This window comes from Lotus japonicus, chromosome 2, assembly GCF_012489685.1.
Source record: "Lotus japonicus ecotype B-129 chromosome 2, LjGifu_v1.2".
Lineage (NCBI taxonomy): Eukaryota > Viridiplantae > Streptophyta > Magnoliopsida > Fabales > Fabaceae > Lotus > Lotus japonicus.
In genome coordinates this window covers 79,188,959-79,204,021 of record NC_080042.1, presented here as the reverse complement: position 1 = coordinate 79,204,021, position 15,063 = coordinate 79,188,959, and the positions used below count along the sequence as shown (strand labels likewise).

The 15,063-nt window shown below is 36.7% G+C and overlaps 1 protein-coding gene and 1 long non-coding RNA gene across 15 annotated transcripts; both read left to right on the top strand.

Moving 5' to 3' along the window:
- Positions 1 to 5,013: 5,013 nt before the first annotated feature.
- LOC130739973 (xyloglucan O-acetyltransferase 1-like) lies at positions 5,014 to 7,704 on the top strand. The gene is made up of 2 exons (XM_057592449.1): positions 5,014 to 6,453; positions 6,575 to 7,704. Exons 1-2 carry the CDS (start codon positions 5,556 to 5,558, stop codon positions 7,663 to 7,665), a joined length of 1,989 nt encoding a protein of 662 aa, XP_057448432.1. The 5' UTR covers positions 5,014 to 5,555; the 3' UTR covers positions 7,666 to 7,704.
- Positions 7,705 to 11,040: 3,336 nt separating this feature from the next.
- LOC130739972 (uncharacterized) lies at positions 11,041 to 14,972 on the top strand. Of its 14 annotated transcripts, none has more exons than XR_009020011.1 (7): positions 11,048 to 11,230; positions 11,431 to 11,514; positions 11,818 to 13,147; positions 13,345 to 13,642; positions 13,758 to 13,814; positions 13,944 to 14,007; positions 14,376 to 14,972. It is a non-coding gene; the product is annotated as an uncharacterized LOC130739972 (long non-coding RNA). The 14 variants fall into 14 exon arrangements; XR_009020007.1 differs by having other exon boundaries at positions 11,818 to 13,427; positions 13,522 to 13,642; XR_009020005.1 differs by having other exon boundaries at positions 11,050 to 11,230; positions 11,818 to 13,172.
- Positions 14,973 to 15,063: the final 91 nt, after the last annotated feature.

Genomic DNA, 15,063 nt, shown 5'->3' with positions numbered 1-15,063 from the left:
TTGCAAACAGAAGGCCGTCACTTCTTCTCCTATCACATGCCAGAATTTCTGGTAGAAAAGGGCAGGGAGGCCATCCACTCCCGGGGCCTTTGTTGGGTGCATCTGGAAGAGGGCATCTTCCACCTCCTCTTTCGAGAAAGGCTCCGCCAAAATCCCCAAAAGAGAGGGGGTAACACGACCTGCAACAAGAGAAGTGGCCTCACCAATCCCCGAAGGGTGGGAGGTAGCAAAAAGAGTAGTAAAATAGTCCATCAGGACACTAGAAATATCTCAATCATCCTCAAATGTTCTGCCTCGGTCATCCCTAATGAGTTCTATCATATTCCTTTTCCTTCTCTGAGAAGCTTTTTGATGAAAGAACCTCGAGTTTCGGTCCCCATGCTTTAGCCAGGACGCTCTAGATCTCTGCCCCCACCACACCTCCTCTTGTTCCAGTAGCGAATCAAGTTCTTTTCCTGCCTCCATTGTAGCCATTCTGACCTGTTCCGTTTGAGGTTTTTGTTGGAGCTCTTGAAGCAGGTCTCCCTGTGCCTTGATCCTCTTTGGAAGGTCCCCAAACTTTGTTCTCCCCCACCCATCAAGAGCATGACCAACCCCTGTTAACCTGGACAACACATCACCCCCCCCCCCATTACACCACGTCTCAGTCACCACCTCCGCACATTCCTCCCCCTCCCTGAGCCACATCTCCTCAAACCGGAACATACGAGTTCTCTTGAGCTCACGTCTTTCCCGCCTTGCTCCACATGTTAACAGAATAGGGCTATGATCAGACTGATGTCTCACAAAATGAGTCACAGTAGTTCTCGGCCACATCTCATCCCATGCATCATTCACCAAAGCATAGTCAATCCTTTCAAGAATAGTTCCTGTATCCGTTCTGTTATTTGACCAAGTGAAGCGGTCCCCTGCAAAGTCCACCTCATGTATCCCTGAGTCCCTGCACATACTAGACACCCACTGAAGATGGTTATAATCAGGTGGGTCCCCTCCCTGCTTATCAGCCGGAGAGAGGATATCATTAAAATCTCCTATGCATACACAAGCTTGAGTGCCATTCGGCAAAAGATTTCGGACAAGAGTCCATGTGTCTTTCTTTAAATTCTCATTTGGAAAACCATAAATTCCGACCAAAGACATTGATGTCTGGTCCTCAGGATGCAAAATATTACACAAAATATGATTCATAGATGCATTAATTACCTCTAGTTTCAGTTCACTGCGCCACCATAAACACAAGCCTCCTGCTCTAGAGTGTCCGTGACCTGCACATTGCACTGGAAAAATGTTATAAAGACCACCCAACCCTCGGTGGCGTAGGGCCTCCGCTGTATGTAACTTTGTCTCTGAAATAAAAACCACATCAGGATCTTTAGAGTGGATGAGCCGTTTAAGGGCCCGTACTGTCCGTAGGTTCCCAAGCCCACGACAGTTCCACGATAGTATCTTCATTGAGGTAGGCGGGACTGTTCATCGACAGTCTCCGCCAATCCCAATCCAAAATCTATGTTCTTTTTCTTCAAAGGAGGTGAAATAGTTGTGCTACCAGATCCAAGCAGTGATGTGGATACACTTGACCTTTTCATAGGAGTAAGGCCACCCGTTTTTGTCCCCTTCCCGTGGTTGTCTCGGATTACCACACCTCTAGCTGGATGTCTAGCTGTTTTCCTTCCTTGCTTGTACAAGTGTGCTGGGCTATGAAAAGCAAATTCATCCCCCTTACTCTGGCCACCGCTACCTTTTTTATTCCCCATTGGTGGGTCCTCAGTCACTATCTCCTTTCCTCTTGCTATTTTGGGATCCATATTCGTTTCGGTTTCGTCAAGCTGTCCCTCCACCAGCTTACTCACGTTGGCATCCTCCTTTTGCCCATGAATACTCATGTATGGTGGCTCATCCGCAGCAGGTTTGGCATTGGTTACATCATGCTTTTCCACCAACTCGGACTGGTCATCTTCTATCTCATAGGTTGCCTCCTCCCGCCGGCCATGTCGCTTGTCTCCCTCCCCCTCAGCTCTCATCCAGTGCCCGTATTTTAGAGCTGCGTTCTCAGCCACGATAATGCAATCCTTGAGCCCATGGTCGAGTTTACCACACCGATAACAGAAATTGCTCAGTTTCTCATACTTAAAAGCCACTTTCAGTGGAGGTTTTCCTTTGACAGTAACCATCTGTCCTCTTTTCAGTGGTGCATCAATATTCAGCCAAGCTCTGACTCGCAAACAAAGGCCATATCTGTGTGCTTCATACTTATCCCAATCAAGGTAGCCTCCAAAAGCGTCCCCTATGGACTTTGCAATATCCGCCGTTCTTTGTGGGTACGGCAAGCCATGCACCTGTATCCAGAAGGGAACACGAGAGATAGGAATGGTTGTTGGGTTTACGGAGATATCAAAATAGTTCATGGCAATGAGTTGCCGGTTGAAAAACCACGGGCCACCACGTAAGACGAGTTCCCTGTCCTTCGCCGCTCCAAATTTGATGGAGAAGAGATTGTGGCCCACGTGACAGATCTCCAAACAGTTTCTGGATTCCCAATAGCGTTTCATCACGCTCCTGAATACCCTTGGCTCAACCTTATGCGGTGCGAGCACTCTGGCCACCAGCCACACATCCGTTCCCAGCTCTGGATCAATCGGTGCATCTCCAATTTCCAGAGCCACCGCTTCATCTCCCTCAAGTTCGAACTCGGGGATCGTCTCGTCATATGCCATCTCGGCCATCGTCAGAAGTGCAGAAGGAAACAGAGTAGAGGAATGGAAGTAAACTTGAAATAGAAACTCAGAAAGAAACAGAGGTGGGATCGCTCGATTCTGTGTCAGGCTACCACCAGTTTTTATGGCGGCGGTGACTCTCGTGTGTTGCAATTTGTGCCGTCAGGCTATTTGGTCAAAGCCCAATGATTGGCGGCTCCTATTGTTTTCCGTTGCTTGCTCTTTCTTATAATTGACCAAAAAGTGGTTGCTTGGTATTATAAATGTGTATCATGATTGATAATATTGAGTTTTGAAGTTAACTTTAATGTTTAATGTAGTGATCAACGAGGACATGCCATCACAACTTCTAAACTTTTACCTGCCATATTGTTGCTCTATTACAATTGTGTAGTAGATTAACTATGTTGGTCTTTCATAATTAGCCAATAAGTAATATTTTGGTCTAATGAGCTTGAAATTATAAACATTTTTAGTAGTAATTAATAAGGAGATGACACACTCTAAAACTTTATGTGTCCACTACAAGAAAATGAAGCTATCGGGATCAGTTTATTTGCTACCATTATGTACCAGTTATGTCAACAATTATAGTAGTTTGCTGCGGCGACTATTACAACCACAGCAAAATTTGATATTTAGCGGCGGTTCAAGCTCTCTTAATGGTGACTGCTTATATTTTAACCAAATTAAAGGAGAAAAAAATCCTTCAACTTATATTCCCTCCCAAACCTACCTTGTTTTCCAAATCATAACGCAGTGTTCCCTGATTTCTTCTGTTACTCACTCTCACATTCGAAGCTTCAATTCCATGATTTCTTATGTTCATCATATCACGTGTTGCTCCACTCCATTTAGGCCACTGAAATTGCACTCTGTTTGTGGTCGTTGCAAGTTTGCTCTGGTTCCCTCCCCAGCCGGCATCCGTTCGTGGCAGAGTTTCCCTCAACCATCCATTTTGGAATGAGATGGAGATGATGAAGAGCATCCAAGGCGTGATGAGTGGGGTATTTTTTATCAAGTAAATATTTTTCAGTAAAGGGAAATGATTCCTGTTGATTATGGAGAAAAATGGTTCCAGTTGATTTCATTCCATCATACAAACATAAATACATGAGGAATCATTTCTAACATTAACTAGGCTACCTATTTTAAGGAATTACGTACACATTAATGCTATTGACTATACTAATGAATTATGAATGGTAGTAACTAGGCTTACATATTTAATAACAAGAATATATTCTATGGTGGGTGATAAGGAAAATTCTATCATTCGAGTTATTTTCCAAGTAGTTATTTATTAAAGACACAACAAGCGATTTTAAATTGCCATAAAATACATTTTTTTAAACTTTTCATTTTGTGACGGTCTAAAACCACCCCAAAATAAGTGCATGTCAATGAGGAGGGATCCATGAATCAACCCTTATGAAATCAAATCTAATTATGTTCAGGAAAGAAAAGAAAGTAAGAAGAATAATGTTATGTTGACACCTCTAAACTGAGGTGGAGAGAGGTGGAGGAGGAGAGAGATAGGAAGAAAAGAAAAAGTAAGAGAGAAAAAGTATGAGATGTGATAGATGATAAGATGAGAGAGATAGAAATAAAAATGAGTGGAAATGAAGTGTTTAGAAACTGAGGTGTGTATATATCATTCTTGAAGTAAGAAACATTGTATCAGAAACCAAGTACCACCTAATCATTTTCTTGGATTGGATTTTTCCATGGAATTAATTGTCGCGTCTTGCACCAATTCGTCCAAATCAAGGAAATTTTGTAGTGCTAATGTTTGATCATTTATAGTTAAACTTAATGATTATAATTTCTTTTTATATTCTCATGTAAAATAATCATTCTTATTAGATACATCATCTATAAATATAGGCTGCCAAAAAAGATCATCTAAAAATATAGAATTAAACGGACACAACGAAACGAAAGTGCAAATAGATTTACAAAATAACCCAACTTGCTTGTCTCTCATCTCTAAGTTGTGTCCTCAACAAGGAGGCATGAGCGTAAATCTCAAGTTTTCATTAGCTTTTCAACGTTTGCACGTACCTCTTTGTAAAGAAAAAAAAAATAAGCATGAAACACGTTATCGTATTGGCCACGTTGTTGATCTTGTTTTGATAATTAATCAAAATCATGTATGATCCAAAACAGAATGCTCAGTGCCTCAGTCTCAATTCTCAACGTCGACCATATTTAGATAGAAGTGCATTGAATAGAGTGGGTGACTAAGTAGAACGTAGGTTACACTGCACTATATTTATATACTCGGTGGTTCAAAATATACTATCAATAGCATAAACTACAACAAAATTTGAAAAGGTTACTTCACTCAGAAGCTCTGAATAGTATGCATGGTTTTAATGGATAGTCAGCGATATCAGCAGTTCTGTATTGGTTAGAACATTCCCGGATGAGCTACTGAGCACATGGCTGGTTGAAGTTATGAGCAGATGAATCACTTTCTTCAAATTTCAACGGTGCATGCATGTGCTCATTGAACTGAATGAGGAGGCTTACACTAACCCAACTGTGTGTATCACTTTCTTCAGTTTCACATTATCTGATTAATGCAATCCCTATTTCTTAGTTCTCACTCTCATTCTCACATTCAGGATTTCAACTTGTGCCATCATTCTTCCAAATGAAAGAGAATTTTTCACATTTTTCTTATTCTCTTCATGATCATTTGTCCACAATTGACCACATTTTTTGAGGTACACTACATGATACATCCTATACAATTCTTTTAGAAGGAGAATCTTCTTGGCTCAAACACTGACAGAACAGAAGAGATACTTTGAGCTGAAAACAAAGCAGGAAGGAATGAATGCTTTTAAAAAAAGCACTGCAAAAGCATTCAAAATCCCATCCATTTCCCTCACAAAGAGATCATTTCTTACCTGCACACTCATTGCATTTCTCTGTTTATATTTTTACCTTCTGTCCCTTGCTTCATCACCATCACCAGAACCTGATCAGGTTCCTCATTCTACAACCCACATCACTCACCAACCCTCTCTTTCTTCTTCTCCCAATTTGTCCCCTGTTCCATCCCCTGCACCTGATAACTATTACTCCTCTGTTTCAGTATCACCTCCTCTGTCCCTAACTCCAATTATATCTCCTGTAAATCTTCTTCCTCATTCTAGATACATCACCTACCACCCTTCTATTTCTCCTTCTCCACAACCAGCTCTTTCTCCATCCCCATCACCTGAGCTTTCTCATTCTACCCACAACAACTATCACTCATCTGTTTCTGCATCTCCCCCTCAGTCCCCTGCTCCTTCCCCTGCATCTGAGCTTCCTCAATATTCTACTCACACCACCGACCACATCTCTCTTCCTCCTTTTCCCCTTTTTCCCATTTCTCCATCCCCAGAACCTGAGCTTTATCTTCATTCCGATCACTCCTATGTTTCTGCACCTCCTCCTGTGTCTCTCACTCAATCTCCTGCAATTGAGCTTCCTCAATATTTCAAATACATCACCTACCATTCCTCTCTTTCTCCTTCTTCCTCTCTTTCATTTTCTCCATCCCCATCACCTGAGCTTCTTCTTCCTACCCATATCACCGATCAATCCTCTGTTTCTGCATCTCCTCCTCTGTCTCTTACTTCATCCCCTGCACCTGAGATTCCTCATTCTAGCAATATCACCTACCACTCCTTTCTCCCTGCTTCTCCCCTCCCCTCTCCTCCTGCTCCTTCTTTTCATCCAGGTACGTTATATCTTATATGCATGCATGACATTGTCTTGATATTAGAATGGAAAATGTTTGGGAGTGGTTTTCTCTGAACTTGAAATTATTAGCAGCTTGTAACATGGAATTTTATTGGCAGGGGAGAAAGCATACAAGAGACCATGTGACTACTTCAATGGAAAATGGGTTCGAGACAGAAGAAGCCCTTTGTACAATGGTACATGTGGTGTGATCAGAGAACCCCAGAATTGCATGACCAATGGCAGGCCAGACATGGGGTATCTTCACTGGAGGTGGAAACCAAGAAGGTGCAATCTTCCAAGGTTTGATCCTGAGACTTTTCTTCAAGTCATTAGGAACAAACATGTAGCTTTTGTTGGAGATTCTGTAGCAAGGAACCAATTAGAGTCCCTTATTTGCATGGTATCCTCTACTTCAACACCTAAACTTATCTATAGAGGTTTGGGTTGGTGGCATTTTCCTTCTCACAATGCAACCTTATCATCATATTGGGCCCCATTTCTTGTGCAAGGTGTTCAAAGACAACTAAAAGGGCCTGGACCACGTCATAACACAATGTATTTAGATCAAGTTAATGAGAGTTGGGATAGGGACATGGAACAAATGGATCTAATTGTACTTGGATTTGGACATTGGTTTGCTGATATTCCTTCAGTTTACTATGAGGGTGGCTCAATTTTAGGTTGCCAGAAATTTCCTGATCTAAATTGCACTGATATTGGTTTTTATGTCCCAATAAGAAAGGCTTTGAGGACTGCTCTTAATAGCATAATTGAGAGGAAAGCAGCTAAAGGAAATGGAGGTGGAGTCATTGTGAGAACATTCACACCTGTTCATTTTAAAGGTTCTTGGGATAAGGGAGGTACTTGTTCAAAGACTAAACCTTATAAACATGGGGAGAAGAAACTTGAACACAGGGATGCTGAGATTAGAAAGATTGGAATGGAGGAATTGCAAAATGCTAAGGAAAAAGCCAAACAGTTTGGAGGGTTTAGGTTTGAGGTATTAGATCTTACCAAATTGGCATCAATGAGACCAGATGGGCATCCCGGTGCTTATAGGAGTCCATTCCCATTTGCTAAGGGGGTTCCAAAGAATGTGCAGAATGATTGCACTCATTGGTGCTTGCCTGGACCTATAGACACATGGAATGAGATTTTTCTTGAGATGATAAAGAAATGGGAGGAACAATCAAGAAACGATGAGTGATAATTTCTCCGATATATATCTATTGCTAATTTATTATTACACTAATCTTTCCACATAGGCTAAGTTCATTTATTTTTGTTTACACTCTCTTCTTCCATTATGGAACATATGTTGAAGAGTGAGATGTTTACTTGTAAATTTACAATTTGAAAGGAATCATCTTAATTTATGGAAAAATACATTTACATTCCTTCCACTTATTGTTTTCTCAATATTTATCTTTTTATCACTTTATCTCACTTATCACATTTTTAATATGTTTTTACTCTACTCTTTCTCCTTGGGTTTATGCCCAATAAGTGTTTACCATTATTTTTTGAAAATAAAATATTAACAAATGTTTTGGGACTTTTATCCCATTTAAATCACATATATTTATTTTTCACTGAGATAATTTTATTTGAACCTATAGGACCTCTATGGGCGAGTTCTCCCTAAAAGGACATCCTATAAAATGATTAGGAGTAAATTTTTAGCAACATTTCCAGGTTAATTCGTCCGTTTGCCTAAACAATTTAAAACTTAGACCAAAAAGCATGTGAAGTTTGATTTTGGCAGTGCAAGTGTTATGCTCCAAAGTATTTTATTATTGTAAGCTTTTAAAAAAAGTTCTAGTATATTAATTAATTTTTGATAAATACATTTTAAAATAATAGTATAAGAAGTAAATATTTTTCATTAAAAATTAGGAAATTAGGACCTTTATATGTTACAACTATCTCTTTAAATTAGTAACTACTTTATTAATCACATTACTGGTCTTTTTCTTTGACAAAGCATTAGTGGTATTCTAGTTATTTATAATGTTGTAAGAAATTATGATTTTTTTAATATATTGATGTATATTAAAGCCATCAAAGTGTTAATTTTCTGTTGATATATACAATCTGTATGAAGATCACTAAAGTTAAAGTCTCAAAGACAGATAAATAATTGATTGTACTTAATTATTATAAAATATTATTTGCTTCTTTATAAATATTTTGATTTTGTCAACTTCGTTATCAAGTATCCATAATTTTACTATCATACAAATGGAAAAAAAACTATACAATTAATTTTAATCCTTAATAGACGGTTAATAACCTCTGAAGATGCACTACAAGAATTATGTGCTTTAGTGACAAAAATTAAGTGACGATTATAAATTTCGTCACTAAATATCTATTATTTGTGGCAACCTTCTATTTCCTCACTATTACTATTGATAACTGTGACCAAATTAAAAATTGTCACTAATAATATTTGTAACAGTGACAAAACTATAAATCGTCACTAATACCATTTGTAATAGTGACCAAATTAAAAATCGTCACTAATACTATTCGTAAGAGTGACTAAACTATAAATCGTCACTAATAGTATTCATTAATAGTGACCAAATTAAAAATTGTCATTAATACTATTCGTAATAGTGACCAAACTATAGATTGTCACTAATATCATTTGCAAAAGTGATCAAATTTATAATCGTCGCTAATGATTCTATTAATAGTGATGAAAATAGATATGCCACAAATAATTTATCGAAATAGTTAATTAATTTCTTATTATAAAATCATCTTTGATGTTGTAAGATAAGATGAGATAATATACGATAAAATTATATGAAGTATTAAGATGTGAGATTTGATAAGATAAGGTATGACAATACATGATAAAATATTATGAGATAAATACTAATGTGTTTTCTTCATTTTATTTCTTTAAAGGGCCTTTGAGATCAACTTTAAGTCTCATTTGCGTCCTACGAGCATCTAAAGTCAATATTAAGCCTAATTAGGCTTTATAGGATTTTGAGATTAACATAAAACCTTAGAGCTAATGACTTATGAGAGTAATTTATTGAGTTTTCCACGAATGATCATGTTAAATGAATAAATTTTCTTAATAAATATTTCTTAATACACATCACTTATGATTAAATTTAGAGCTAAATATTTAAGGAAATCAACAATCTATATATTAATCATGTTACACCTTATTGGTATTTTACTACGTTTTGTAAAGACAAAAACTAAGCATGAAACAAATTATAGTATTGGCCAGTGGCCACGTTGTTATCTCGTTTTGATAATTAAGCGAAAAACGCATCATCGAGATCGGCTTTAGCGGGAACTATACGGAAAGAAATGATTTTAGAAAAACAAAGAATCCAGGTTCATTAAAAGGTGATGAACTTCTTTTATAAAACCTCAAATAATCCTGGTGTTTTAGTACTTTATGAAGCTCTTATCATTCTAAATGGAGGAAAAATTATTAGTTTGAGTTTTGACATTCACACCATGTTAGAATATAATATAAAACCATTAAAGTGACTCTTACCCAATAGCTTAAGCTTTTGGGATAAGTGGTTATCTGACATGGTATCAGAGCATCTATGATTGAGAGGTCTAGAGTTCGATCCTTGCTCCCCTCACTTTCTAATTAAAAAGTGGAATTTTATTAAGCACATGGAAGGTGGGCCTGTGCGTTTATCCACGCTTCAAGCCCAAAGGGCTCTTGCGTGAGGGGGCGTGTTAGAATATAATATAAAACCATTAAAGTGACCCTTACCCAATAGCTTAAACTTTTGGGATTAAGTGGTTATCTGACACACTACTTCATTTTCCTCTTATTTAAACTATATATTTTTTAAGTGGTGGTTGTTATGGTACCTTAAACTAGATTAATGCGTGATACCTAAAATGAGTTAGTTTGATAATAAAGATTCATGTACCGGTTAAAACTTTAATTTTGTTTTATCGTAGTAATGCAGCATTCCATTCTTAGGGATGTGAGATTTGCGAGTTGTACTTTATGAGCTTTGTTCATCTGTCAACCATAGTCATTTTACGTTTATCTTCATCATCATCATTCGTTTCCACATTTTTCATTAAAAAATGAATTTCATGAGATGAAGTTAATTGATAAGTAAAGTAAAATTTAAATATGTAGTATTTACTTTGAGTAATATGATAATAATCTATTAAATTACTTAATAAGAGTACCATACCAAAAAAAATTTCAGGGTACGACGAAATTTACTTTTTCTTATCTTATTTTTTATCATATTATATATCTCATGTTATTTATGTTGTGAGTAAGTAGATAATGTTCCGTTAAAAATATATAGATGATGTTTAAATTACTTACGTGTTTAACCTCTTCGTTCATTGCATAGATGATCACACTCACAACAATACCCAAGAATCCAATATTTTATGAACATTTTTCGTTCTTCTCTTCTTATCTACTTGTACTCTACTTGAATAGAGAGGGTGAAGAAACACTATTCCTAAGAGAAGTCTCCATCCTGGCCGTTCATTCACTTTCTGACCATACCATACCATAGATGTTTCTTTCTCTTAGTTGGGCTGGCCCAAATAACTAAAGCCCAGTTGTTCCCTTACCTCTGTCCTCTGCGTGATGTCAATTGCTTCGTTGAATAGTGTTTGATGTGGGTTCCGTTCAGGTCATGATGGTAGTTTTCCCTTACCTCTGTGTGCGTTAGGTTGATAGTAGGTGATTTGTGTAAGTGCAGTGGGTACTGAAGGAGAAGAGCAGCGTGTTGAATTTGAATGGGGTATGCCATTTTGAGCTGAAGTTAGGTTTAGTAACTAGATGTAGAATTAGATTGTGATGAAGGCTAAACAGAAGCTCTCCTTTTCTACGTGTTTCTTCAATTGGTGTTGGCAATAAATATTCCCACAATTGGTCTTTCATTTCAAATTTTGTATTTGTCTTCATGTATCTCATTCTTTTCCTCTTCTTCCATGCTTACAGAGAAAACACTTTAACCCATGGGAAAGAGGGATGGAGGTCAGTATGTAGAGGACTGATGGAAGCTAGATGACCATATGTGCAAAGGTATGTGAATCGCTCTGTTTTGAAATCCTAATTCTAAGTTTCAGGTTTATCATTCTCCTTTCATATTTGAAATCTTATTTGGTTATTTTTTCTGGTTACATGAAATCTTCTTCTTTGAATTTGTCAAATCCAGTCTCTTTGCATAAGGTTTTCATGTTGTTGATGACATAAATAGTTTGCATTCCTTTTTGAACAATGAATGTCATTTCATAATATATCTTACTCTTAGTGTTCAAATTGTGTTTCTTTTTCTGTAATATATCTCTCTTCAGACTCAAATCATGATTTTGGCATACGTTTCAGGACAAGAGGTCGATGAAGTTGAGCCCATAATGGAAGCTTTACCTAATCTGGAACTGTAAGTTTTAGTAACCTTTGATATGCTATCCAAGTCTACTCAGAAGTGCATATTTTCATTGATCTATTCATCAATGCGTTATTTAGTTAATCATATTTAAGAACGAATTTAACTAGATTAATAAAGAAATTGTTTTTCTCATCCCATCACATTGATCTATTCAGTTTATGTTTCATATGCATAAAGCATGATACCTAACTTTAAGTAGTGATTGTCACTGAAAGGTTGCATACTTATTTTTCTAAATGATTTAGTAATGAATTACTTACATGGTAATATCAATATGGCAGCCTTAAGCATGATAGGTAACTAAAATATATGTTTTCTGTGTTTTATGTAGTCTTCAAACTTTAATACATGTTTCACTCAGGTTAAAACTAAGATTAAACAAAAGTAATTTGTGTGGTCTTCTTTTACTTCTTATTAAAGGGGCTATGACATATGAACACTGGCTTATTTTGTTATAAAGCATAGCACAAACTATGTAATGTGCTTAGTTACATATTGTGTAGATAATCTGATACAGTTGCTCTAGATTTATATGCTTCAAATACTCATTTTTCAGTTTTTAGTATTTCAAATACTGTCTTATCTTTATTTCTGGTTTTATCTTTCTTTAAGTGCTATTGGGCAGGATCTTTTTGCTTAATCTCATATCAGTTATTTAGGTGTAGGAAAAATGAATGCATAGTTTTCAAGTGTAGGATCGCTATAACAAGTGGCTTTTGATTAGTTTTTTTAATAGTATGCATTGGTTGTGGTATAGAACAACATTATATACTACAACATTAACCGGATAGTAAGATGTATAATGCTGTCAAAAACATGTTGTTCTACTACTCTTGGATCTGGAAATCCACTGTTTAACAATGAATGTATATAACGCTTAACTTCTATGATGAGAAGTTCATTGCGAGGTTATGTCTGCTCATGGCATACTGATATTGGCAATAAATTGGACCCAAGATTTGCTTCATCCTTATTGGAAAAGGGTTTGCACTGATTAATATGTATCCGGACTCATATCACGGAAACAAAATTCAGATGACCTCAACAGTTATATTATTGGTGACAAGTCAATTGAAAAAGATGCTGGGATCAATGGAATTTCTTATGTAGAAGCTTTGCCACCTCCTCCAGAAATTAAAGACAATATTCCATCACAAAAATATAAGGATCCGTCAATTACTTCATATGTACCAGACCTGGAAGGGGGCCTGTTTTGCTACCTGGTGAAAATCAAGCTCTTCTCAATGGTGAAAATGGGCTTCCCAAGTGAGTTTAAGGACATATTCCCATGGTTGGTCAATTCTTCATCATACTTATCCTGCAGGTTTCATTAGCCTGAAATATTTTAGTTTTTTACTACATGACCCTTTCAAGGAAGTATGTGGTATCATTATTTGTTCATTCCAAAGTTCGCAGCTTGTGTTTTTTCGTATATCTGTAATTCTTATTTCAAATATTGTCAGGTTATTTCTTGGTGAAAAATAAGTCTCCTTCCTTTCTGTATTGTTGAGCAAAAATTTGAGTTTTCAAGATGTCAGCTTTTTAGGTGAACAATTTCCCTATTTTTGTTTATTGTGATATGACTACTGTTCTCATTCACCTCAAAAAAAAAAAAAAAGAATGGTTCTTTTGTTGTCTAGGGTGTAAAAATTGAGGCTTATATTGAGAAGAACTATCTTCCTAAGTTCAGAGGTGAATGGTACTAAAAGCAGGGCTTTTTGGTTCGTTGGTCTTTTCCATCCCCTTCATAGCTTATAAATGGTACTAAAAGCAAGGCTTTTGGGTTTGTTCTTCTCTTTATTTTTCCCTGAATCTGGTTCCCTTTCCAGGTTGCTGTGTGCTTTTTCTCATGATGATTTTCAACTCAATGTTTCAGGAACCAAGCAAACAAGATTTACTGAACTATGGGCAAAGTGGCTTACAGAAGTAAGAAGTAAGAACAACTATGAAAAAGAGGAGCTTCATAAACATACTTTGTTTTTTACTCAAATTGTATTTTACTGCTAGATATTATTATTATGGCTTTTGCTTTGCATGACTAAGGTGTTTTGTTATCTGGAAGCCTGCAAAGGAAGAACCTTCAGAAGAACCAGAAGATTCAGTTCCAGATCTATTCTGCTGACAAGGTCAGCAAAATTTATCAAAATTTTCTTAATTGGTTTGTTGCTTATGAAATGCTTAATATTGGCATCAGTACTTTGTTTTCCTTACTTTCTATAATTCTTAATGTCTTGCTGCCGACATGATCATATCTGGAAATCCTTCTAGAATTGATTTTAAAGTCCAAATAATTCAGAATAGGAACTTTTGTGAGTAGCTTTTGGAAAAAGATAAGTCCAAACATGTCATAATCTCTTGCATGTTTAGTGATTTTTTATCTGCTTTACTTTTGTTAAGGTGATCTCTTGCATGTTGAGTCATGTGGATTTCAGTAGAGCAGAGAAAAACCACTAACCAGTTTGCTTTCACATTTAAAACCTTTAAGAATCTGCAGCAAGGGTAAAGAGCCAATTGAAAAGGATTGCCAGGCCAATGTACTCTAATCCACCAGTTCACGGGGCTAGGATTGTTGCTGATATAGTTGGAAATCCAGTTCTCTTCAATGAATGGAAAGCAGAGATGGAAATGATGGTAGGAAGGATAAAGAATGTTAGACATAAGCTATATGATAGTATTTCTTCAAAAGACAAGAGTGGAAAGGATTGGTCATTCATGGGCTTGAACAAGAATCAGAGTGACAATATGACAAACAAGTGGCATGTATACATGACAAAAGATGGAAGGACTTCCCTGGCAGGATTGTCACTGGCCAAATGTGAATACCTTGCATATGTTATTATCGACTCTTATCATAATGTCAGCTGAAAGTCTGAAACTAGATGAAATATTCTTTATCACCAAGCTTATATTTTTTGGTGAGTATTATATCCAATCATAGTGGTCGGCACACATGACAATAATTCATGTAAACATTAATGTCATACATGTACCTTTAATTCCCTTAGGAAATTTTGTAACCTTGAAATAAGTTGAATCAAAGTATTGATGCATAATGAGTCTGCTTCTCAGACTTGGAGCAAATTGGATCAAAGTATTGATTTATAATGAGACTGTTTCTTTCATATTTTTTTTTTAAAAAAGAAAATTCATTTTCTCATAAAAACTATTGAAAGTAACTTCTC